Source organism: Sinocyclocheilus grahami, unplaced genomic scaffold (genome assembly GCF_001515645.1).
Source record: "Sinocyclocheilus grahami isolate Dianchi unplaced genomic scaffold, SAMN03320097.WGS_v1.1 scaffold199.1, whole genome shotgun sequence".
Classification (NCBI taxonomy): Eukaryota; Metazoa; Chordata; class Actinopteri; order Cypriniformes; family Cyprinidae; genus Sinocyclocheilus; species Sinocyclocheilus grahami.
Window position 1 is genome coordinate 346,731 of NW_015505378.1, and position 26,341 is coordinate 373,071.

Sequence of the window (26,341 nt, forward strand, 5' to 3'; positions counted from 1 at the left end):
TATATATATATATATTTCTTTGAAGTCTAGATGTATTTTGTGTGTATTAACAGACAGATGTATTTTTTTTTGGACTGTTTATCTAGCATGTCGAATTTGCCTCTAATCCGAGCCGGCGGTGTTTGTTCATCGATAGCTGCTCATTCACTCTAACGCTTTCAATTTTGTAATTGATGTAATTAAACGTCAGCCTGTCCTCAGTAGTTTGACGTCTACCCCGAATCACATCACTAATCTGAGTTAGCCACAGCCAGCACTGGGATTTACCATCAAATATGGTAACGCCACGGCCCATGCCACTTCTGAGCCGCCTGACAGTTGGATTCCCTGACATTTTAAGTTGTTTGTTAGCGGGCTGTACCCTTGTCAATTGCGATCTCGCACACACACACTCTCTCTTGCTCAGACACATGCAATGCTAGTGCAAACCGTGATTCACACTGGGGGAAAAATGCCTTAGGGGTATGACAGCTAAGGAGAGGATGTAGCAGTGGTGAAATATGAATAGTTGCACTGTTTCAGGCTATGTCTATTAAGAATTAATGAAGTATGGCATATTACCTCTGGGAGGAGAATAAACCGCACTGCTAACAAGCCAGAAATGTCTGATGGCCCTAAACGGCCATTTCTCCAATTGTGAATTAATCTTGTGCCGTTATTACTCTCGCAAACCTTTAAAATTGAGTTTTTAATTGTATTCCAAATCACAGAGAAACCAAGTAGAGGTATTATTTTAGCTTTGAGGTGTTTAGCATTTCCCTTCGAGTCTTATCCTGTGTTTTATGACACACCACATTAATAATTAATTGAGTTTTACCCCCAGGCTTAAGACTTGTTTTCCGCTGAACTTTTTGCGGGAACAATTTGAGAGCTCATCAGCGTGTACCTTGGCCAATCTAAATGCACAACCCATGCTAGATGATGGTGTCAGGGGTGGCAACTCATTACACAGATGCTGCTCGCTGTCTACTTTGCGCTCACCCCAATCTCAGAGGTCACGCGGCCTGATATCCACCTGGTTTGTTTGGGGTGCAGCTGCAATCATTTTAAAATCTAAGTAGAACATTAAACCAAGACCTTGAGTGAACTGTGTGCCACTTACATGGTCTTCAGCCATATGTTTTGAAATGACTGACATGCACTCAAGTTCTCTTGCTCTGTTTCAAGGAGATCAAGGACTCCTTTGCTTTGCTGCAAGTGCTGACAGCAGGTGGCATCTAATGCGACCTGTGAGACTGCTCGACATTTCAAAAGAACATCATTGTAGTTCAGATGTGCCTTTCAAAGCCCTGTGATGCATACACAGCTTCTCGATGCGGTGAGTAAACAGTGAGGACTAGTTTGACTGCGCAGGCTGTTGAGGGACCATCACTTGTGTCTTTCCCACACTCATACTTGTCGTCTCTTTAAAGCATTTTCCTCCTATTTCTGACAGGCTAGTCTAAAACTCACAAAGCAAGGAGGATCAGATAAGCAGGCATATGGCATGGAGCTTCGAAAACAGTCTTTCAATGAAGACTGGATACATTTTTAAAGGTATTCTCAGTAATGTGCTGTAAAAAAATTTAACCTCAGTTGTGATAATAGTAATTGTGCTTATATAGCACCATTCATACATAATTTAAGTGATTCACATGTCAGAATAGAAGAACATTAAGAAAAAAAGAGCAGCAATAAAAGCATTTGTGTTTTTTAAAAAAGGAAATAAGAAAAAAAAGTATTTAAATATATATATATATAGGTGCTTCAGGTGCTTTTTAAAAATGTAATGCTTGGAGCCTGTCTAATTTAATTTGTTAAATGGTGAAGATTTGATATAACTTTGTTACATTTTGGACTTTCTAATGTCATTTAGTGATTATAAAGACTAGTAAAAATGAGTATCGATCATGTGTTTTTAACCATCATAAAAACATTGTTAAATTTACAGTAAATAACTAACTTTTAAATGTACTCCTAATCACCATAATAATACGGGTAGTAAAACAGAAAGCCACATAATGAATTAAAGTTCATCTTATGTAGGCTGTTCATAAAATAGTTGTGTATATATTGATGGTGCAAATTGCAAAAGGTTATACACAAAACACATCAGGGACACATGACACTAAAATAATTAAATAAACTTTTACCAAATAACAGCAAATGTAGCATAAAACACCGATATGATATTAGAAGAAACAAAATGTATTCTAAAAATCACATATGGACACATGGACTTCTGGGAATGTCCTTTTACTGTTTTCCACTGTAAAGTATTTGTTAAAAAAAAAAATTTTTACTTCCAAAAACCATACATTTTTGAATATTTTACAGTAAAATTACATATAATGCAATGTTTAAACATTTACAGTTTTTCCACTTGAGGTACCATTGGATAATATTGATTTACTGTAGCATTTTTACAGTATTTTCTGTACAAATTAGAAACATTTTAATAGTGTTATATTAAATTTAAAACATTTTGATCATACTTAACTGTATAATATAAAATGCACTGCAATTATGTTTTCAGATATTTTTTTACGGAGTATACTGAGCATTACATTAATGTTAAATTTATTTCATATTCATAAAAAATACAGAATGTAAATGAAACGCACTTAAATGCTAAAGTGGGACTGACTTTTTTCTGATTTTCAGATTTTTCTGTCTGTCATTTGTTTGCTATTATTATGAAGTGCTGGTGGCTTTTCATTCATGCCTTGATATTGACAAAACATAAATCATAACTCATGCTGGTTTACACATGGGCATCCTCCATCTGAGGCATTACCTGTGTGTCGCATTTCCTGTTTTCCGGCACTGGGAAACCTGGGGAGCCTTCTTATCAAATCATCTTTACCTGTTACTCTTGTAAGTGGATGACAGCCTGGTATTATCCCCCAAATGAGTCATAAATTAACAGCAAAATGACTTTTTTTCTATTAAATATTGTGTTGTGGCCCAGGGAGCTGAAAGCTCTCCCCGAACCAAATAGAGTCCCATTTATCACTTTTTCTCCAGCTGTCGCTCTCCATCTCTGACATCGGGGCAATGTGATGGAATCCCCAGTAATATTCCATCAGTGACAAAAGCTGCGAGTGGCACTATGCGCTGCTGAATTGTGACCGGGGGTTGCTGGGATTGAAAGGTGAGATTGAAGATGGCCTCTGTTCCCTTTAGACTCCATGTCATTACCGCTGACCAATCGCCCATTTCTATCTAGCCCTGATCTTCAGCCCTCTGTGAGTGTCAGTATGGCGAATCTGATGCTATTTTCAGGGCCAGCCACAGTGATAATGTCACTCCACTTCAAAGAGCAAAGCTGTCCTGTTTCCCAGGAGATTTTGCTCTAAAATGAAATGATCGGAACAGCCCTGACAAGGAGCCGTACAATTATTGCTTGGCACCAACAAACAGCACTGAGAGAAAATCCAATGAAAAGTTTTCTTTTTCGTGAGTGATTGACAGTCAATAATTCAAATCAGCCGCCCTGACCATTTGCAACATTTTTTCTGCATATAGCCTAAATTCATTCGTTAGTATTCGGCAACTGTAGTTTAGTGAGCACCTTGCGTTGTGGTAAAATTTGCTCAGAATAATTGAACTAATCACTGTTTGCATAATTAAATGAACATTTAATCATGAGTTTCACATCATATTTGGTTGAAACCAAAAGAGTAATCAGTGGCAATTACATGATTCATGGCTACAGAAGCTTTTTTTGTGTGTATCGCATAGTAAGACATTTGTATTGATTGATTAATGAATTAGACCTCATAGAAACGTAGCTGTCTTGAAAATGCCTCGCTCTTGATGCCTACTGTGACACGTAATGATAGCTGAGATCATAATATCAATTTCACAATATAATATCTGTCTTTCTGCCTGCTTAGCTTTGTCATATCTATTTCAGAGTTATCAATCTTTTTCCTTCCTCTTTCTTTCTTCTACCAGGTGCCTCCAATATGGGCCCCTACATCTTTGGTCAAAGCCAGGGAGTTCCCTCACTGCCATGCTTCTATTACTGCTGTTGTGTCTTATGGCTTTTTATTCCTATGTGAAGGTGAATAAGGTTCATGTAGGGATACAAGCCACTAAACACACAGTGAGAAGTCAGCTTGAAATGACTGTCTGTGTTAGTCATTTTCTGAGCAACAAATAAGTAATGGTAATCAAACAGCCAAACTTCATTTCCTGTTGTTTGCGATGTGCATTTGCATAACCAGTAGAAGCTCTTATTTGGGTAATTATTGTGCTATTGTGTATGAATGATTATGGAATGATGTGCCATTGTTTTTGAGCATAGAGGAATTACTGTTTACTAAAAAAACAAAAAACAAAACTGTTATTCGTGACAATTCTCATTAGAGCATAGTTTGGCGTTACTGAACGGTAAACTAATCAAAATAAATTTTAGCTTTAGGATGTGAACTTTCTAAAATTAATGCATAAATACAGTGGGGTTCAAAAGTCGAAGACCGTACTGAAAAATTTGGATTCCGAATTTGAATTCTAACTTTTTTTTTTGTGTGACTTTTTTTAAACATGATCATCAGGTATTACACAACAAACATACACAGCATTTCATATCAGCTTGAACTCTGCTGTCATTAAAGCAGAAGTGGACAAACCAAATACTTAGAAAGTCAACATTGTATCAGCTGTTCACTCTAATTGTTATACTGCACTGTTATATTGTATCTGAAATGGGGAAAAAAAAACTAAACGAGACAAATGCAAAATAGAAGCATTTTTAGTAATGGTCTTCATTTTGGATTCCATTGTTTGTGTTTATATATGTTACACAATTGTTTTTGGAAGACTACATGTCATTTCTGATCAAAGCTTACATTCTCCCTGCAAAACAGGTTGTCAACTCTTGATGGCTCTATGATCTTCACCTATTCATTTTGATGTCAGTTTAAAGTGATCATTAAATGTGAATTCAAAGGACACAACAAAGATGTACTCTCCATTTCTTATCACACACTGCACACCGTTCATTCTTTTACATTGTATTTTGAGAAATTTCTCTCAAGATTAAATATTGTAAGCAATTATAAGCACATATTTCATGCAGTGGATCTGTCAAATTGAAACAAAGGAAACCATCAAAGAAGACAAAGACACAAAAGGCTTAATGCAAATATTTTTTAATAACCAAGTTTATATGATGCTCTTTGTGATCCACTCATTAGCCTTCAGTAGGCTTTGTATTTTTCTTTTTCTCTTCATCTTTTGCACATTATTAAAATAGAACTTTGACATTATGCATTGCACTGGAATAGACCAACCTACAATATTATACAATATAAGATACATATAAACATGACAAAGCACCTTTTGTTCTAGTAAATAGTAATAATTAAAGAACTGGGGGACATTATAGATGATCATGTGTGGGGTTTTTGTATGGTAACATCAGTGCATGGGAAGAATTCCTAAGGGTTTCATGCGCAATAATAGCACCTGAGTTCATATTATAGATGAAATTAAACTAAATTCAGTTTTGGAAAAGGCTTTTCCCTTGCCCTCCTCTGAACACATCAATTTAAGACACAAATTAACCCTTTCTTTTTGATTGATCTTACACAATATTTTTGTGTCATTTACTCTAAAACTGTTGAGTACCAGCAATGATGACTGTAATTGCTACATGTTCCCTTCAGTTATAAGACATTGTGTTCACATTACACAAATAATAATAATAATAAAATAGCACCAATTAGTGATACAAAATCTAATACTAATGAGTGTCTTCGCAATACAGTAAAGTAAAAGAGTATGAAGGAGTAATTCTCTGAAACATATAAAATAGGCACATTGACATGTTCCAGACTTAGGATGTCTTTTGGTCCTGTTGCTAGGAAAACATCTAAGAACATGTAATGTAAAAGTGTCATGCATTATTAGGAACTCAAATATTCTCAGTTCATTTTCAAGTAAATTCTTTTCCAAAAACCTTTCTTTGTTGTTGATGAAATACACTCTCTTAGAGATAATGGTCCGCTATAAAATAGAGAAAATAAACTCATTTGTAACCAACAAATTCATCCTATATTCATACTTTTTTTTGTTGGTCTTCACATATATGTAAATACACATTTACAAGAGGAATGCAATAAAGTGACTAAACAAGGAGTTAAATGATTTCACAGAGGAGGGGGCATACAATCCTAGTCTCATGAATAAACTGCCTTAATAACATGCCTAGTGGATCACTTAATTACCTCCTCGTTAATAGCATCCATTTAATCCTTAATTAATAGATTCAGAAGTGTCCTTCCTTAGAGGAATTTTAAAACTAGTTAGTCTTTGGCCAAACAGCTGGCTGAGGAGGTTGTTTTGTGACTCTGCAGTACGATATGACTGAGTCTCTATGGATCTGACCCCTGGCTTGGACCGTGATTTATTAAATGAATTGTTCAGGGTGGAGACCCTGGAAGAAGGGGAATGGATGGGTCTCCTAGGAATGCTCTTTTTCCCTTTGCAATCTCCGTTGAAGTGACGTACAATCTCAAAGTTTTTTTGTGTGAAATCTACAGAACCTTTTTTTAGGTGAAGACCCAGATTAGAAGATGCTATTTTATGCTTGGAGATTATTTTGTTGCTGACTGTGTCATCCTTTACTGATGTAAGCACTGGATAGTCATTGGGAAGATCGGTTTTCATTTGACTATCAATATTTTCACTCCTGCTAGGTCTGAACTTCTTTTTGACTCTTGGGTCAATGCCCAAATTTTCCCTTGCAGTTGGAGATGGTGTTCTCTGAGAGCTGTGAGGTGTCTTAAGTTCTTTCCTCTTCTTTTGTTGTTTGGTTGAGTCCTTTTCTTCGCATGTATTAGAGATGTTGGTGTGACGTGCAGAATCAGTGGAAATAAGGCACCTTGGGTTATTTTCAAGACTATGTTTCAAAGTTTCCTCAGATTTGACCATATTTATGTGCTTAGCCTGGCCAGTAGTCCGATGTTCACTGTCATGAGTGTTAACATCATCTTTATTCTCATTTCTCTTGATGGAGAATAAAGTCTTGATTGTTTGATCCTGCTTCAAGTAGCTTGTCTCATTTAAAGACCGCTTCACAGATGAGAGTTCAAAGTCACTGCAAGATGAGAGACCTTTCATGTCTTGCTTTGGTAAACTTACGTCTGTTTGACCGCATACACGAATGGTGCATACACTTGAGTCTGTTATTTCCCCATGTTCACTTGCATTTTCAAGGCTTACTGAAGGGTTTGTCTCCACCCTGTCTTCGTTTTGTCTGGGAATTATGTCAATGTTAATCTCTGAATCTAGCAATGTTGTTGGAATTGTGCAACAGTCATCTTCTATTTTAACGTCACAAATCTCTGTCAGAGCTTCTTTGTCAGTTGCACTGATTTCCCTGGGCTCATACGCTTGGATTTTATGAGATGGAGAAGAGCTTTCATCCTCTTCCTTCAGCTCTGTTGATGAAAGACTCTGTTCTGCAGAATCAGTTTGCACTGTACACTCTATAATGTCCTTGGCAACTTCAGGGAAGTTCTCGGCTACATCTTCAATTTTCACATTGGTATTGTTTGTTTCAGTAGAATGGTCCTCCATACTATTCTGTGCAGTGTCATCTATGATTGGCAACAATGATGGAATGCCTTGCATGTGTGATGCTGTCATGTCTAAGCTGCTCTCCGTTGCCTTCCTTCTCTTGCTTGGTGGCATGTCAGATTTTTCATCTTTTGAATTAAAAGGCTTGCAAGGTCTCATGACTCCCCTGAATTTGAAGATCTTGTTCCCTCCAGCAAGGTGTTTCTCCATGTGACGATCAAACTGTTCCTTTTTGGAAAACGTGTAGTTGCAGGTACTGCAGATGAAGGACTTCTTAATTACATGCATGACATCTGCACAGAGTTCACAAGTATACAGTGTGGTATGCTTTGAGTCTGGCTCATCTGTCTCCTCATGATCATTTTTAAGGTGGTCTTTAAGCTCATTTGCCTCTTGGTAGGACACTGGACATTTGTGACAAAGGAAAATCTTTTGCAAGCTGTGAACCACTAAGTGACGCTGGAGCTTAAAGGGCTTTGGAAACTGCTTACCACAGTGGTGACAGTCCCTTGAAGGGTCTTTGCAATTAGGATGCATCTCAGCATTTTTGGAAGGAGTCTCTGCTTTAGGTAGAACCTCAAGCGTTGTCAGCACACAGTGTTTACTTCCTCCCCCAATACTTGTTTTAGTCTTCAGGCTTGTGGAATCAAACTCCTCTTGAACCTTCAACTCTTGTCCATTAACATCTAAAGAAGTTCTTCTCTCTTCCTTAGATGATGATTTAAGGTTGTCTCCTTTTGTAGCTTTGCTGGGTCGATGCTGCATTATTGAAGATATGAAGTTCTTCACAGCATTTTCCTGCATGAAACACCCAGGCATGTCCAACAGGGAGTTCTGAGACTGGCCTCTTCGTGCAAACTGTGTGGCATGCTCACGCAAGTGTTCATTGTACATCCAGACATCTGAAATTTCTTTCAAGCACATGCCACAAGTCCAAACACCTGCTTTGTTTTTGGCGTGTTTCTCCCTGAGATGGTCCCTAAGTTGTTCCCGTGAGCTAAACTTGCGTTGGACACACATATAGCAAGTTGGGGGAGGTGATGGATTGTGAGAGAGCTTGTGGAAGTCAAGCTCACCTAAGGTGAGAAACCATGTGAAGCACACTTTGCATTTGTACTGCTTATGCTTAGGTTTGAGTCCAGGTTCAATGCGTTTCCTACACTTCCGCTCCACAGGCTTTTTGCAAGGTCTTTCAGGGTCCGTCAGTTCTGTGCTTGTAATAGTGTCAACCAAAGTCATATCTCTCTCAGGCTCAAAAAATGGTACAGGAAGCTGAATTGTCGTGTTAAGGTTTGGTATCTCAGTGCTTGGCGAACAAGAGACATTTTCTTGAACACAGACCATTTGGAGAAGGCAGGCTGTAGCAGGAACCTCTAGTTTACAATCTTCCTGAGGAACTATGTTCTCTGGCACAATGCAATCATGCGAATCATCCTGATGCTCTAAGGGTTGTCTAATTGTGCCCTCTTTTTCACATAAAAATACTTTAATGCCAGTTTCTACATTTTCCTCATAACTAGCTTGTTTATCCATTAGGTCATCTTTTGAATGACATGCATTTTCTATATAACTCTTTACTAAGCTTTTGGGAGTCATCTCAATGGTTTCGTATTCACAAGGGTCATTTGTGTCACTGCTAAACTTGTGCCTCATCTTATTTTCTTTAGACTCCTCATACTTATCAATAAAGGCACCAGTAAGAGGGCAGTTTAAAATTAAACAGGACTGTTGTTTTTGCTTTTTGTTGCTTTTACCATAGACCCTTGCACATTTCTTTCGTTTCCTGTCATCATTTCTTGGGAATAATTGAGAAAAAGTGCTTTCGTCCTCAAAGAAAGCCTTGAGATCAGGTCCTATTCCTAAAGTACCAGTAAGTACATGACTGTCTTCTGCAGGAGAACAGGTGTTCTCACACTTGATAGCCACAGAAGAATCCCCAAGTGGATAGTGGACATCTTCTGTCTGAACATATTTTGGGGTAATAGCATAATGCTTTGTCACAACATCATCAATGTCATATGTGTCTCCTTTCTTATGAAATATAGAATGCCCTATGGAAGATGTTTCTTCCTTTTGCTCTTCACTGCTGATAGTTGCTACCATACTTTTCTGTTCCTCCCTCACACTGACATCATGATAGCCGTGACTGCTATTTGGGACCTGTTTTTCAGGTGACTTAGGACAGTTTTGTTGTACCATTGAGCGAAAACCTGGAGAGATAGCCTGCAATATATCTGTTTTAAGAGTGCCGAGTATTTCATCTGAAAATGTGTCTTGCTTTACCAGTTTTGGAGCAAACATTTCACTGCTCATGTCCACAGTGGTGTTACTGTTATTTGCTTTTTCATTTAGAGAAGTTGTCTGATCAATATTACAACTTTCTGGGATCGTTGACATATCAGAATCACTTGGAATCCCTTGAACGATCAAATGTGGATCTGCTTGCTGTCCTTTTCCATCTGAGATTTCACTTCTGTTTGGATGTGAAGGAACTGCTGGACTTATAACATCCATGCAACCTTTCAGTGTTTTTTCTGTTGGGTGTGGCACTAAAATGGGCATGAACATTTGACTGCTGATATTTAAATTTTCAATGGAAGAAATTCCTTCAGTCTTTACTACATGCTTCATAACTTTATGTCTTTTAAGTCCAGGTTGTGTGCGAAAGAACATTGCACATATTTCACACTGAAATTTTCCTTGAACTGCATTCTGTGTACCACCCTTTTTTGGTGATGTTTTTGTCTCATTTGACTGTAGACTTGGTCCTTCATTTTGGATAGATGTGAATGTAAGACCCATGGATGCTGCTTTTGCACAGTTTATCAGAGGATTAAGTATCTCCTTGATGTCTAACATTGTTGACCTCTGCATTGCATCATGTTCACTGGTGATCATCTGGTGGTCTAGCTTTTCAGAATCTGCTTTCTTGTGAAATTTGAGGTGCAGATCCATGTAATCAACAGTTTCAGGTGGAAGGTGACTACCATTCATGTCAGTTTGGTTAAGTTTTAAGACTTGTTCAGAGTCAATTGTACTGCCTTCCTCAACATAATTACTGCAGGAAGCCAAGACACTTGAATATTTGATATAATTTTGGTTGTTATTTATAGAGGTTTGGGGTATATCAAGTCCAGTCAGGTGACCCTGAATATCTGGCTCTTGTTCATTTGCATTATATGTTGGGCTGGATGATGATGGTTCATCAAGAGAGAAGGCACAGACATTGAGAATGTAACTGTCTGTGGAGTTTGATTTTACATCAGGCTGGTCTTTGTTTAAACATTTAGAGGTGAAGTTGTAGTCATTGAAACTTGTTTCACTGTAGTTTAGGGGGCTGAGTTTCAAATCATACAGTGCACCTGTATCTTGAGAGTCATATAATGCCCCAGCATGCTCAGAAAAAGTTTTTTTTGAGATTTTGTCCACAGTCAACAGTGTTACAGGGCTAGAAAATGTACTCTCTGTGATTTCTACTAAATCCAGATGGGGATTAAATGCATTATTTAATTCTGTTATTGCTGGATCTATACTATCTGACTTGCCAATATTAATTTGATCTGAGTTCTTGTCTTCCAGGGCTGGTCTGTTTTTACTCAGTGCAGGGGTAACTGTGCTTGGTAGTTGACCATTATCTTTCAGCTCAGAAGGACTTTGGATAGAGTTGTAGGAAAACTCTGGTGCTTGATTCAAAATAAGAAGTTTAGAACTCTGCTCTGAGTTCTTTTGTTGATTCTCTTCACATTCTGATTGCACAGAAAACAATGTCTTATCAGGCATGGTCCTCTCCACACTGGCTGTATATTCATGTTCATCTTGAACTACAGGAATATGTTTAGGAGAAACCACCTGTTGTGTATTGTTTAATTGTGAATGGGTTGATAAGTGGTCTTCACAATGAGGAGACTTGATGTTTGAAATGGGCTGTTGGATGTCTGTCTTAGACTGACAGTCTGTTGTTCCACCTGTTTTGTCAGATGCATGTCCATTGTCTTCAGAAAATAATTCTGGATTTGCAATTAGAGCTGAATCTTCATCACATTTCTGTGTTTTTCCTACACACAGGGTGTTTTCGTCTTTTGGTATGGTAGGGGATGCTGAGAAGTGGAATATTTTGGAGAAGTCTGGATTTTGGATAGCATTATTTGAGTCTTTAATACCAAACTGTGTATCACACTCAGCATTCTCAGTTTGGCTGACAGAGGACTCGCACTTGGGTTCAGATATGGAGACTGAAGATTTATTTGAGTCAATTTCATTTGAGTTCACACAGTATGTAGTTTGTGGACTCTCAAAGAAACTCTCAGCAAGCTGTTGTTCATTAGCTACTAATTCATTGTGAAGTGTGTCATTGCTAGTCTCATTTAGGCTGACTTTTGTTCTATTGCCTGACCCAGAAATGTCACTGGTTGTCTCTTCTAGTTTAGCTGTGTTTGTGTTAAATGTGCTTGTCTCCACTGATAACTTTGTGAGCTCTGCTTCTGCGTTTCTAGATTCCATATGCTCAGACTCATTTTGTTCAGAGTGTTCATGGTCTTGTTTTTCATGTTCCTCAGGAACCACACTCTCTTGATTAGGAGATGACTGAGGTGATGTAAAACCTGAAGACAAAGAATCTGAGATCACTTCCAAGCTCTTCATCAGATTTTCTGTGTAAATTTCATGCTCAAGCATTTCTTCTGACTTGTCTAAGCAGTCATTCTTCTCTGTTTTGTCCTCTGGATGTGTAGGTGAACCTTTTTCTGTGTTTAAAATGGTGAGCCCCATGCCGTCCTTTACATCCAAATGGTCATGTTCTGAATCAGTTGGTGTGTTGATAGTAGAGGGATGCATTGGCGTATGAAGACCTTGCTGTCCACACATCAATCCAAATGTGAGCGGACTAGACCATGGTAAGTCAGGTTCTGAAAACAGCACTGATTGTGAGTCTACTGGTCTGACAATTTGCAGATTTTCTGAGGAACAGTTTATCTCTAAACTACTGTCCTCTTCTTCACTGTCAGAGTCAAGTCTCAGTGGAGAGAATTTGCTCATGGTTAACGGTTTTGGAAGCTCACTGTTTAATAATGGAGGGCTGCTAAGCTTGGCTGTTTGCAGCTGACTCTCAAGCTCTGTAACTATTCTTTTTATTTCCAGATCATCAACTGACACGCTACTGTTGAGATTTGGATTGTAGTCCATTAATTTCTCTGGCAAAGCAAATGGGACATGGATAAAATTGGTCTTATTTTCATTTGAGTCAGAGTCCTCTTTGTACTGAGAAATCTCTTCTGGCAGCACAGGAGTAACATCAACCATCAGATTCCAGTCTCTCTGCTCTAAGAATGGTGAGAATGATGACTCAAAAAGTTCCTTCTTATCTGTTGTAGTTTCCAGAGGGCTAAAGCTCTCTTTGGCAAGCTGAATATCTGGATAAAGATTGTTCTCAAAACCTCCCACTGAAAGGTCACCAAACATCGATGTTGTGTCAAAAGAAAGGGGCGACTTTATTAGACTCTGATCATGTTCTGAAGGATAGGGAATGAGACATTGTCCATTGTTTTGTGCTGTAGCATCATGGACTTTTGAAGGTGATAAACAGACTTTGTCCACAAGTGAACTGCAAAGAGGTGTGGGGTCAGGGAACAGATCATTTGAGCTTCTGCTGGCTTCTTCACTTGATATGCTGTCATTGCTGGCTTTCTCAAAAAAGGGTGCTGAAAATTCAGAACTACTTGTTCTTTTCTTGTGGGATTTACCCTTTGATGTGACAGCATCTTTTTTGAGTTTAAAAACATGGCTAGAATCTCTATTGTTGGTGTTTTCCATTGGATTTAGTGTTATACCAGACCCTCTTGGTGATGTGATATTTTTTGGGTAATCTTTTTTGAATGGCTCTTCTGTGGTTGCAAGAATTCCTGCCTCAAAACCATAGTGGTCCCCTTTTTTCTCTATTTCCACTCTGGAGGTTTTGAATCTGGCAAGGCTGACAGTACTTTTAGTCATTGTATGCTCTGATGCGGTCTCTTCAGTCTTACAGATAATGCTTGAACATTTTGAAGTAGTGAACCGATCCTTGTGCTCAGTGAGTAGTATCTTATCAGTGCTGTACCTTTTTGTATTTTTTGTGACGGTCAAAGCCAGTGATGTACTAGACTCTTTCCGTATCCTTGCTGGTGACTCTTCAAATGCATTCTGTTCAAGAGAGTCTTGATCTTTCCTCTGTACTTCTATTCGTTTCTCAGAGTCAGAATCTGTATGATCAGTACTTTTTGGGCTGCCAATGCTGTCGCTGCAAATACTTATTGATGTGCTCAGTTCACTGCTTGTGGAAGACCTACTGCTTCGTCTTCTAAGCCTTTGGTGAGCAGGGTTGTCTTTCATCAAGGATGGAGAGACATCCAAAGCTTTCTTTGGATCAAAGCACTCATTTCTGTTTTGTTTCCATGAACTTTCCCGGCTCTTGTCAGCACAAATCCTCCCCTTGCACTCTTTAGTGTATGTGTACTTGCAACGAATGCTCTGGCTGAGACGTCCCTGACTGGCAATCTTCACAGGCTCACAGTCATCATCTGAGTCAGAAACGTAATCATACTCCCTGAAAGTAGGGTTCTGCACTGCAGGAGTCACTCTCTCCATCACAAGTGAAAACTGCATGTTTTTGGTGCCCTTCACATGGAGTTTATGCAACTTGTTCTTTTGTTGAACAATTTTGTGAATAAGTTCTTTACTCCAGCTTCCGCCACCCGTCCTCTTCCTTTTTCCTTCTGTTGGTATTGGTTTCTGAGCTGTTGGACTTTTGCTGGCACAGGTGGATGTTGTTTTAACTAATGCTGTGCTACTCTGCAAGCTTCTAAGTCCACATCTTGCAGAAAACTTGCTTGATAGAAGAAACTTAGAACTGTAATCATTTTCCTCTTCTCTTTGCTCTGACTTTCTTGTTTCCCACTCAATTTGTGTGCAGTTTGACTCCTGTGACTGGGACTCTTTTGGAGAAGTTTCTGATTTGAGGACTTCCTTCTGTATCAACTCATGTTGGCTTTCTTTGAAAGAGCTGTCTGTGAGTTTGCTGTCTGAACTAAGGCTGTCTGAGTCAAAATGATATTTGCTGTGAGCTTGAGATCTCTCACTGGATGTTGATTCATTGTTTGTTCTTCCTTCAAATGTTGTGGAGTCTTTGGCAGTCAAAGTCTGTCTTGTTGATGTGCATTTAGTAGTGGTGAGATCATCATCAACAAATGCATCAATAAAGCTGCTATCAATCTCTGCATTGTCTGACTGATAGCCTAGTCCATTCAAAGCCTCTGTGATAAGGCTATCCAATTTGGGATCTTCCATTTCTAAATCCGGCAGGGGTGCAGATGGTAAGATCAGTTTCATTGGATCATCTTTTATATCTCCTTTGGTTTCATTATCTGGCACTATTTCCCCATTCTTGTTTAGTCCAAGCAGAGAGAGATGCAAATCTGAAGAACTCCGCAAAATTGTGTAACTGGATCCAGATGACATGGCTTTTGTGTGGTCCGTCTGAAACTTCCTTATGTCTTCCACTTTTGGCACATCTTTAAAATCATTTTGTGCAAATGTATGCTGTCCACAGTATTGCTTATGGTCAAGAAAAGAGACAAGGTTATTAAAATTCTGATCACATTGCTTGCATGTCAAAAGCACATCCAGTTGGTCAAGGTTTGCTGAGACTAATGAAGTGGCGAGTTGGTGGGCAGAATATGGAGGTGGGGGATGGTTTTCTGTTCTGTAGGTCTCCAGAAAACCTTTCCCATTGTCCATGTTGGACTTTGAATGCCTGTTATGTGGCATGAAACTTGCAATGTTCTCTTTGGTTTTTTCTTGATTATAGTGCAAGCCTCTGGATGCTTCTGAATTGTAGTGATGCTGATGGTTGGTGTTCATGTTACTAGATGATATCAATGCCTTATCCTGTTGCTGCTGATAAAACTGAGGGGACAGAACCTTTGAAATTTGGCTGTCATCAGAGTTACTGTTGACAGAGTTTGTGGAGGCTGGGGAGAGTGATGAACATGTACTGCTAGATGCTGGATTTTGAGTAGGTGAATGTGAAGGAGAGTCATATGGTGACACCATCTTCAGCCCTAAAGGTGCTACATGTAACGGAGGGTAGCTACAGTTTATTGATGATGTCACTGGCACTGAGTGGTTAATACCAAAGTATAATGACTTATTCTTGGCATCACCCACCTGACCTTGATTTGTATCTACCTTGTTTGTAAAATGACAGGGTGGAATTGTGTTGCAGCCTTGCTTGACACTGTTCTGCCTTTGGTTTGAGAAGCCCTCATTTGTATTTTTGTTGAGAAAGTTATTTGAATCTTTCTGGTTGCTGTTTTTGTGTGGCTTATTATCTTGCCAGTCTGATGGGCCTATCAAAAAAGTAAGCTGTTGATTGCTCAGTTGCCTGGAAAGATCAATCCTGTTTTGGTTTGGGATGGCAGTTGTGAAGCGTATCTGCTGCCAAGGCATACGGCCATTATTGCCGTTTGGTCTCTGTTCTGGTGCTGGTTGGTACTGAAAGGGGTAAGATGTAGAAGTCTGGTCTATGAGTGGTGGTGGAAAGGCTTTGTTTGGTCCTTCCCATGGGTGTGATACCCTGACATGGTGTTTACTTACACTTTTATCAAGAGGCCCTGGGCTGATGTGAATACCATTATGTGGAGGGCTAATTACATGTATTTGGGAACTTGAACCTTGTGCAATATTCCGAATATGATGAACACTGCCTTGAATAAGAACTCTCTGGCTGGTGGTGCCATTTTTAAGATGGCAACCTCTCTTGCCCACTACCGCAAAGCCTGTGTCCCTGTTGTCTACTGGACTAAAAGAATCAGATTTATCTGAAACACTTTTACTGTGCTCTGATTGGCGAGTACTTGATACTGAGCTCTCATCATTGCTAGGAACAGATGATGACACACCATGTTGTGTCTGTATGTACCGGGGTGGTTTAGGGTGTAACTGGTATGACTGCCTGTCCTCTACATGATCATTACCAAACTGTACATTACTTTGCATGGCCTCATGTTCCTCTGCAGAGGATGGAAAGGAAGATGAATTATGAGAAACCTGGTTAGGGGCAACAGAAATATCAATGTAATCTTGAGACTGTGCATTTCGATCACAGGGAAGGGAATCAGAGGCTGACTCCTCTAACAATGGGTATCCATACTGAAATTGCATGGGTATAAAACTAGCGTTGGTCTTGTTCAAGTCCACAAGATTGTTTGGCTTTTGTGAATTAAGTCCAAAACTATTGTTTCTGAAAGTCCTATCTGAAGACTGCCATGTGTCTGATTCGCTCAGTTGAAAGTCAGGGAATAAAGTTTCATTGGCAGGTTGTGTGCTATTGCTCTCGATTGGGCTGGGCTTCTGTTGCAGTTGTGGTGGATTTTGGTGAGCAGGTCCTCCAGAGGGGGCGACAACAGCCTGTGAGGTATAGCTTTGGGAAGTAAAGTTAGTCGAGCCCTCCTGGAAACATCTGAACTGTAGTTCTTCCTGCTGCAGTTCAGCCTCTCGCTCTGGAATACTTGGTACATGGAAGCGGTAGCTGCCTGAGACAGGACCCCTGCTAGACTCAATCTTCTTTGGAGGTGAGATTTTCTGCTGGGGATAGGCTATCCCAATTGTGGGATTTGAGCGTGGGTTTGTAATACTCAGTCTGTACAACTGCTGCGGGTTGCCACGCTCTCCTTTTCCTGACTTTTTATTCTTGTCTCTATTGCGACTCTTTCCACTAGGTGACTGAGGGCTGTCCTTGCCGCTGGGCCACGTCCTGTTGCTATTGAATGAATTATTCTGCAGTGACTTAAAATCAATCTTTCCAGCCTGTTGTGGCCGAATCACAGCCTCACGTTGCTGCGTGTTGTCTCTCTCTTTTTCTGCAAACTTAGCAAGATTGTTCACAGCCTGTGGCTCCAGACTCACATTGTGAAAGTGCTCAGGGGACTTTTTTAAGATTTTATGCTCCACGGCCCCCTTATCCTGTTTTTTGGACTCATTATCCAGCTCTTTGGCAGCCAAGGGCTGTTTAGTCTCTTCAGTCATGATGCTGGTGTGGATAGTTTAGCACGCTGGCCCTTATCTGTGCAGGCTGCGACATGGACACATTGTGTTCCAGTCAGAATCAATAGGCCTGCGGTAGCAGAAGTTCAAAGCACAGGATTATTTTCTCTCTTCCTTATCTCTTTATTTCCCTAATGATGGAATGTTCATCTGTCATCTTGATGTTCTGAAAATAAAAGATAGAGGATAAGAAAATGTCAGTTTTCACTTTAGATAATATTGCATTAACATATGTAACGTAAAAATGTCACTATCAAAATATGCTGTACTACTCAGTCATTATTAATACATTGTAATTACACATGAAAGCAATCATTCGGGTGGAAAAATGTTTATTTTGTAGCACTGGGAAATAGACTGAGACCAAGACATTCCACTTCAAACCTGAAGAGGGCAGAATCGCATCAATTTTGGCACACACAGTAGGCCTACACTTCATTCACATAAATCAACAAGAATGCAAATTAAAGCATGAAACTGTACACAAAATGTACCACACTAGTTACTATGACATAAAAATCTCAGTGAAAAGACATTTAATTGTGTAAGACCTATTTTGGGTGCTCCAGACATTGCTTATAGTCAGGTTTACTTTGGCTAAGAGTGTTTTGGCTGTGGACAGACTATAAGCAGCTGAGAGTTTGGCAGCAAAGTGTTATTTCTCTGCTTGGAAAATCTATGTATACAAGTGCCTTTTAACTGCGTACTTTCAGCAGCTGACCCTAGAAAATAGTTATATATCCAGAAAGACTATAAGTGCCTTTTGCTTTAAGGCCATTTGGGGATGGAGGGATAAACAATCACAGGTCAATACTTGCCTCTCGTTCTTTCAATTGCACATCCACATAAGTAAAAGCAGTGGGAAAATATATGTACAGATGTGACCTATGGAAATTATGTGGAAAATACAACTCTTTTTGCATTTTACTTTTTATTGGATTGTTTTTTTTCCTGTTTTCTCCTTGAGGTAACAAATTCTGGACCAAAACCCACAACCTGATTTATTCTTCCCTGTGATCCAGCATCCATAATGGCATGGTACAAGAACAAAATTAAAGAGCACTAACAATATATCTGCGTCATGTGGCATAAAAGTGGGAAATGTCGGTCAAGCTACTTTTCCTCCCTCACTTTCACTTGTCACCCTAACCTTTCATCTCATTCATACCTCCCATAAATAAGTGCACTGCTGTATATAATTCAGAAATGTGTTGTACTGCAACTTGCACAATACAAAAGACTGTGTAATCTATCTCGACATCTATTTACTTCCATCTTACAAGCCAATACATTACCGTTGGCTTCTCACAGATTTCTACCACAATCACTGTTTTTTTCCCTGTCAAATTTAATATGCTTTGTATATGCAATGCAATCAACTTGTGTTTCCTTGACATGGCCACAGGCTACAGCACTGGGCTCATCTTTTGATAAAATAGTCAGGTATGAGAGCTCTGCTATGACTCGTTTTAAAACATGTGAACTATGCATTACATTTCTTTTGAAGCAAATGGGGCATTTTGACAGACAGGCAATTCATAATGTTGAGTGTACAGTGAATATTTCACTGGTAAAGTATGACAGCATGACTAATAAGGGTGTGGCACAACATACCTCGCCTAAGAACAAACCCCTGAAGCACTCTGTTAAAAAGAAAAAAAAAATTACACACATTGACTCCTAAGAGCCACTGATCTTAGTATCCTATTGGCAGAGAAGCCTGGAAATAATAGTCTCCACTGTTTCATCACTGAGAAAGGAGCTTTAGAGATGGTTGCTCTTGCCCAAGCATATCACTCTCTGCTATTTCATAAATAATAAGCCCATTTAAAAATACTGAAGAGAGTAAAGGAGTGAAACTTCCACAGAAGATGCAGCTTCAAATTAGACAACTATAACTGTGACTATTTTACAATTTTGCCTGCTTTAGGACTGTTCTTACCTCGGGCTACAGTAAACCTGAGGCTTAATAGCTCAAAATCAACATACTTATTCCGTACATCCCTACTTACGTCCATCTTAATATTTCAAGCATAACATAAATTAACCCAAATTTGATTTAGGAAGGAATGTACTTTAGGACCCAACTAAATTCTTCTTTTACAAATCAGTTCATATGTAAATTCTGAACCCTGTTTCAGATGTGTCTTATGACTGACTAGTGCATCAAGTTAATATCCTGCAATGTTATATAAAAAAAAGCACAACAGTTGAAAATCTCAGATAAATCTGTTACACTGAACGGCTATGTTTTCTTCAACAACTCTGCTTTCGTTGATTTAGGAAGGAATGTACTTTAGGACCCAACTAAATTCTTCTTTTACAAATCAGTTCATATGTAAATTCTGAACCCTGTTTCAGATGTGTCTTATGACTGACTAGTGCATCAAGTTAATATCCTGCAATGTTATATAAAAAAAAAGCACAACAGTTGAAAATCTCAGATAAATCTGTTACACTGAACGGCTATGTTTTCTTCAACAACTCTGCTTTCGGTGTCATCCTTCTCAAAGGCCATCTCTTCTATCCTGTCGTCCACCTGGCTCTGGTATTTAGCAGGTTGGTTTGGAGTCCGAGCCCTGCCTAGGTTTGGATCTGGCTGTGAAAAGTCACATCCCCCCTCCAGCTCCTGTCATAGTCAAAGCTGGAGTGTCTGCTCGTTTCCCTGCGGCCTGAAGGATGACTCAACTCCACTCGACTGCTGGGAGCACCCTGCAGAGGCGAAGATCGATCTGGTCGGGAGCCATACATCACGTCTCCCTCTGTGTTTGCCCAGGCCGGCCAGCCCCCTGGAATGGCCACAGAGGGGAACACAAGCTGACTGTGACAACAAAGACCGAAGTTGCAGGACTCACATGAGCCTACTAGAAGTATCACCAAAGCCAGAGCTGTCAGCATACAAAGAACATGGGGTCATTTATATCCTCACAACTGTCAGTTCGACTTCCCCACCCTATCGCTACTCTTCCTGTAGCCAGTCCTCGCCACACGCAGACCATGAATTAATGCACTTATCCCATTTATTTTTAGCTTTTGCCATGCACAATAGCTGATGGGTACCAGAAGGAAGTATATCAGATTTGATCCCTCTCTCAGTCATGGAGGTTTTTTTTGGAAGGTTATATTTCAGTATGATATGAGATTACTGACAGTTGTGCTAGACAGTTACCTCATAACCATCCTTTCTAGAAATGTACTGAGCAGTGGAGAAGAATTTTAGATAAAAGTAGGAAGCATTCATGTGTTTCTGTGTTGTGGGGGTAGACCAGAGCGTAGTACCAGAAGCTCCCCTTTTATCCCCCTTCAAACTTTCCCTTTCCACCCCAGACCAGACCATTTTTACTATGTAATTTCTGACCCAGTCTGTTTCCATATCGCTAACCACAGCATTCCATAAACATGATGGAATCTTTGTTTCAGGCAGCTTAAAAATATATTTTCCCCATTTTTGACACAATTTCCCAAAGGCCTACAAGGATATGGAACATTACTCACGAGTCTCGCAGCGAGCAAGTGAGAAAATGTCTTGCGTTAACAATAGATGGTTAAACTAATGGGACATTAATAAGTTGAGAAGAGGGCGAAGATCGATCTGGTCGGGAGCCATACATCACGTCTCCCTCTGTGTTTGCCCAGGCCGGCCAGCCCCCTGGAATGGCCACAGAGGGGAACACAAGCTGACTGTGACAACAAAGACCGAAGTTGCAGGACTCACATGAGCCTACTAGAAGTATCACCAAAGCCAGAGCTGTCAGCATACAAAGAACATGGGGTCATTTATATCCTCACAACTGTCAGTTCGACTTCCCCACCCTATCGCTACTCTTCCTGTAGCCAGTCCTCGCCACACGCAGACCATGAATTAATGCACTTATCCATCCAGACACTATATGAAGAGCATATTTGGTAAAACTTTAGCTCTCTGGTAAGCCAACTTTGTTTTTTAGTTTTTACTCATGAAAAATTAAAGTTTATGAGAACTTGGCCAGGAAATAAAGAGTGCCCGTTGCACATTTCATTGCAAAGTATGACTTGATATCAAATCCCGTGAGAGTTGTCTGGAAATGGCTCCATAAAACAGCATTTTAGGCAGTTTTATAAGTCAATTAAGGCAAGCTTGTGTGTTCCACAGCCCGGTGTCAAATCAGCCTGCCCACACACTACCAAAAGCTCCATATGGGTGTACCACACGTGCACCCACACAAAGCTCAGGGCGGAGGGAAAGTTCTGTTTGTTTGTACGTCACATTGTATACATCTTTTGGCATGTGAACACAATCTCAAATGTTAATTATTTGGTGTGTTTTCCTCATTTAAGCTGTAACAGTTAAATGTCTTTGAGAAAACCTTAATTTCCTAAGATATATTTTTCTCCTCCCACCCCACACAGGATGTACTGTATGTGGTCTGAATCACAATGACAACACACAGTTTAACACCTCTGAGAAAATATCCTGTCAGATATCATCTCCAATTAAACCTCCATTAGTCCTATTCTGTCTCTTTCCCTTGGCAATCCGTCTATTAATTACAGCATATGGAACCCAAGCAATTACCTGCCCATTACTTGGGCGTAAATTAATTATAAATTGTCTTTATAACCTTGAGGTATGAACTCTTGGGGTCTGAAATGATTTGTTTGTTACTAATGGTATTGATTTTACTCCTGTGTGCAACTATCAGACTAAATTCTGATAAATGTACACATGATTCACGCCTGATACAGTGCACCCTGATTTCCCAGCCAGCACTTGAGAACAATGTTACAGAAAGTCAAAACTATAATTTCTTTTCCACTAAGAAGGAAAACACTGGCATTAGCCAAAGTCTTACACAATACAAAGAAGCTGACAAGAAACCTACAGTGAGTGTCCATCGTTTATGCTTTCAGACATGCACACCGTAGATTTATTTCTATACCAGTACCTCCACATGTAGGCTCTGTTCCAAAAACCAGTGTGCTGCCTACATAGAACCAGTGACTAATTTAACATGCTCTACAAAAGGTACCAAACCTGTGCATCATATTCAATATAAATTGTGCTATTCACATGAAACATAGACTTGACAATCTAATGTTGATTTAGCTATGGTGATCTTAAGTAGCCTAATTAAATTTTTAGCATTGAGTTAATCAACATTTCATTGCTCCACTTAGCTCTGTAGTGTATCAGAGTCATAAACTCTTTGCCATTTACTGGATGCTCTGCAGGGGTTCAGCTGGCATTTTTAGGAATGGTGAGCAGGCTTCCAGACAAAGCTCCAAAAACAAAGAAGGGTCCATCTGGGATAGCGCTGCTCAAGACGGCACATCCTCTAGAATCCTGCACCTTTAAACACAAAGGCTCCTTGTATCTCCCTGTAAGCCAATAAGGAGTGTTGGGTGGCCTCCCTGACACTGTTGGCTTTTTCCAGATGCTCACTGTGGTAAAAGATCTCCTCGAAGAGAAGGGGAAAGACAAAGACAACAGAAAGAAAATCTAAAAAGCTGGGAGGATTGTGACAGACCCTCATGGGATGATGGGACTGCTTTTCATCTCACAGGTAGCAGCTAAATCGCTTAAGTCTGCTCACGCCAAAAACACAACAACTGGCTAAAGGATTGCCAGCATTTACACCCACACACCTGGTGCTCTGCCTGAAAAGTGGACTATTAGCCAGACCGACCTTCAAAAGAATCAGCTCTCTTTAAAATAATTTTTGAAAACATCCATTATTTAAGCAATTTGCTTGAGTTTTTAGACCCATGCTAAAGTCAACAATGAGAGGCGGCACTTTTCAGTATCCTGCAAGCATTTTAATGTGAATTAACAAGTCGAATTCTTCATGACACTTAAAAATAACTCTCATTTGGTAAAGTTGATGTGTTTTATATGCAGATATTAAAGAACTTTAATAGCAGCTTGGAAAGTAAACACAGCTGCAGTAGCTCGCAAACCCATTTATTTTTAGCTTTTGCCATGCACAATAGCTGATGGGTACCAGAAGGAAGTATATCAGATTTGATCCCTCTCTCAGTCATGGAGGTTTTTTTTGGAAGGTTATATTTCAGTATGATATGAGATTACTGACAGTTGTGCTAGACAGTTACCTCATAACCATCCTTTCTAGAAATGTACTGAGCAGTGGAGAAGAATTTTAGATAAAAGTAGGAAGCATTCATGTGTTTCTGTGTTGTGGGGGTAGACCAGAGCGTAGTACCAGAAGCTCCCCTTTTATCCCCCTTCAAACTTTCCCTTTCCACCCCAGACCAGACCATTTTTACTATGTAATTTCTGACCCAGTCTGTTTCCATATCGCTAACCACAGCATTCCATAAACATGATGGAATCTTTGTTTCAGGCAGCTTAAAAATATATTTTCCCCATTTTTGACACAATTTCCCAAAGGCCTACAAGGATATGGAACATTACTCACGAGTCTCGCAGCGAGCAAGTGAGAAAATGTCTTGCGTTAACAATAGATGGTTAAACTAATGGGACATTAATAAGTTGAGAAGAGGGTCAGGCTCCTAGTCCCGTTATGAACCTGTTGACCTTGAACATTATTAGCACTAATTAAGCCCTTTAAAATATCAGCCTCCACTGGTCTTTCCTCTTCCAGGCTGGAGGATTTTGTCACACTTCTGAATAAGCTTTATTTTACTAACCATAAAATTAACTTCATCAAGGACGAAAGGATAAAGTGATACATGATCGCTGCTAATGACCAAAATGTCCCCAAATGCTCTGAACTGGATACAATAACTTCAGTTTTATTACATCTATTATTAATCTATTACAGCCATTTCATTCATATAATGTGTACATTCTCCACCTCTTCAACTCCACTTCTTAATAGACCTCTGTTTTCAGAGGAAATTCTCTTAATAGTTGATAATTTATTATGCTAAAACCTTTTTAAAATAAAGTTAAAATCAGACTTATCTATTGTGATGATTGGCTTTCAGCCCAAGATCTTGCTTGAAGAGAGAGACAGAGAGAGACTGAGGTAAAACACTGGCCAGTGGACATGATTCAAGAAGCTTGGCTCAAGCCAACGATAAGTGAGTTTTAGATGTCTGGCAACGAGTGCCGTTTACTTCCACTTTTCTTTCATATCCTCTCAGCAGCTCTCAAAGACCGAGGACAGCCCAGCACCACATGAGCTAAACTCCCTTATTCTTCGGCTCAATGCCTGTATCAACTAAAATACTGTATGTTCAACTGACGTTGAGGTTCAGTTAGGGCCAAACGGAGGGAGAGTGGCAGGGCAAATCACTCCACGCCTAAAAGGGGAATTACCTTTGCACAAAAAAAAACTGATTATAATCAGTCACATTACATCGCAAAGCAATGGGTTTTAACATTGCTATGAGTTAGCTAAGGTGTTCAGGGCGGTTGGGGAAAAAGTGTGTGTGTAAATTTTGTAGCATTACATGCAAATTTGTGTATGTATGCAATCACAAATGCACACATTCATGGTTGTGCCTGCATTACTGATGATAATGTTCTCAGGTGTGGATCAGGGTGGGGTCTTGCATAGAGATACGAGAAGGGATTCTAGTGAAGAATGCAAAAGTTTGGCTCCCTGCCCACAGGGTAATGAACTCTGACCTTAGAATTTGGGACATATGTTTTTAACAATCGGAGAGACATGACTGAGCAAGATGTCTATTGTATGACTATCTGTAGTCTGTATGTGTCCTTGATTTCTCCTGTCTTCTCAATCTCAAGTGCACAAACCTTTTAGTTGGAAAGATTCTGAGCATGTGGTCTTTTTTTCACTGAGTTTCATATGTTTACATTATAGACTTAAATATTTTGACAGTTAAATGACTTATTTCAATATGTTGTCTTAAGACTGAAATTAGAACTTGGTAGAAGGGGTATTAAGGTGCTATTCCTAGAATTACAGAGCACCATCTGGGCTTGAACACAGCTTAAGAGACAAAACTGTGATAGTGGGGCACACGGTATTTGTGCAGAGGCCCTTGTCCAGGTGGAACAAGGAGTCAGGGGTGTTTAAGATTCCTGGGGAAATGGCAAAGTGGGTGAATAACTGGGAACACAAACAAGCCCAGGGGCATTAATGGCGAGGCTGCGAGGGCCTGGATGTTTTTCCTTCTGTTCTTTGCTCATCTAATGAGAGTTAGAGAGAAAATGGGGGTGTTCATAACTTGGTAGAAGGGGTATTAAGGTGCTATTCCTAGAATTACAGAGCACCATCTGGGCTTGAACACAGCTTAAGAGACAAAACTGTGATAGTGGGGCACACAGTATTTGTGCAGAGGCCCTTGTCCAGGTGGAACAAGGAGTCAGGGGTGTTGATAAACTGGGAACACAAACAAGCCCAGGGGCATTAATGGCGAGGCTGCGAGGGCCTGGATGTTTTTCCTTCTGTTCTTTGCTCATCTAATGAGAGTTAGTGTGACTAACTAGTTCATAGTTTTCATGTTATGCATGCCACAAATAGTGTATAATCTCAAGCATCACTCAACTCTTTCATTTTGTGGTATGGTCCAGTTTTCTGGGGCTGGTAAATGAAAGGTGGTAAGTTCGAACCTCACAAGGTGCCATCCATGAAATGTGTACTGGAAACAAGGCACTTTGCATCAGGAGAATTGTCCCTGTAATATGTTTACTGTAAATTGTAAATGACTTTGTATAAATTTGCTAAATAGTTTAATAGTACAGTTTGTTGTACCAAGTCTGATTGCT

General features: G+C 39.7%; 2 protein-coding genes across 4 annotated transcripts in view; one reads left to right on the forward strand and one right to left on the reverse strand.

Annotated features, from left to right (window-relative positions):
- LOC107595255 (uncharacterized) overlaps window positions 1-20,696 on the forward strand; it is a 43,673-nt gene extending 22,977 nt beyond the window's left edge. The window contains exon 3 of the mRNA XM_016285608.1: window positions 20,157-20,696. Within this exon, the coding sequence (XP_016141094.1) occupies window positions 20,157-20,696 (540 nt within the window). The remainder of the gene's footprint in view (window positions 1-20,156) is intronic.
- The window catches only part of LOC107595237 (uncharacterized), a 70,180-nt gene continuing 49,005 nt past the window's right edge, over window positions 5,167-26,341 (reverse strand). For all 3 annotated transcript variants that reach the window (XM_016285584.1, XM_016285586.1, XM_016285587.1), the window contains exon 2: window positions 5,167-17,809. In XM_016285584.1, coding sequence (XP_016141070.1) covers window positions 6,244-17,625 — 11,382 coding nt within the window. In that variant the 5' untranslated portion in view covers window positions 17,626-17,809 and the 3' untranslated portion in view covers window positions 5,167-6,243. The remainder of the gene's footprint in view (window positions 17,810-26,341) is intronic.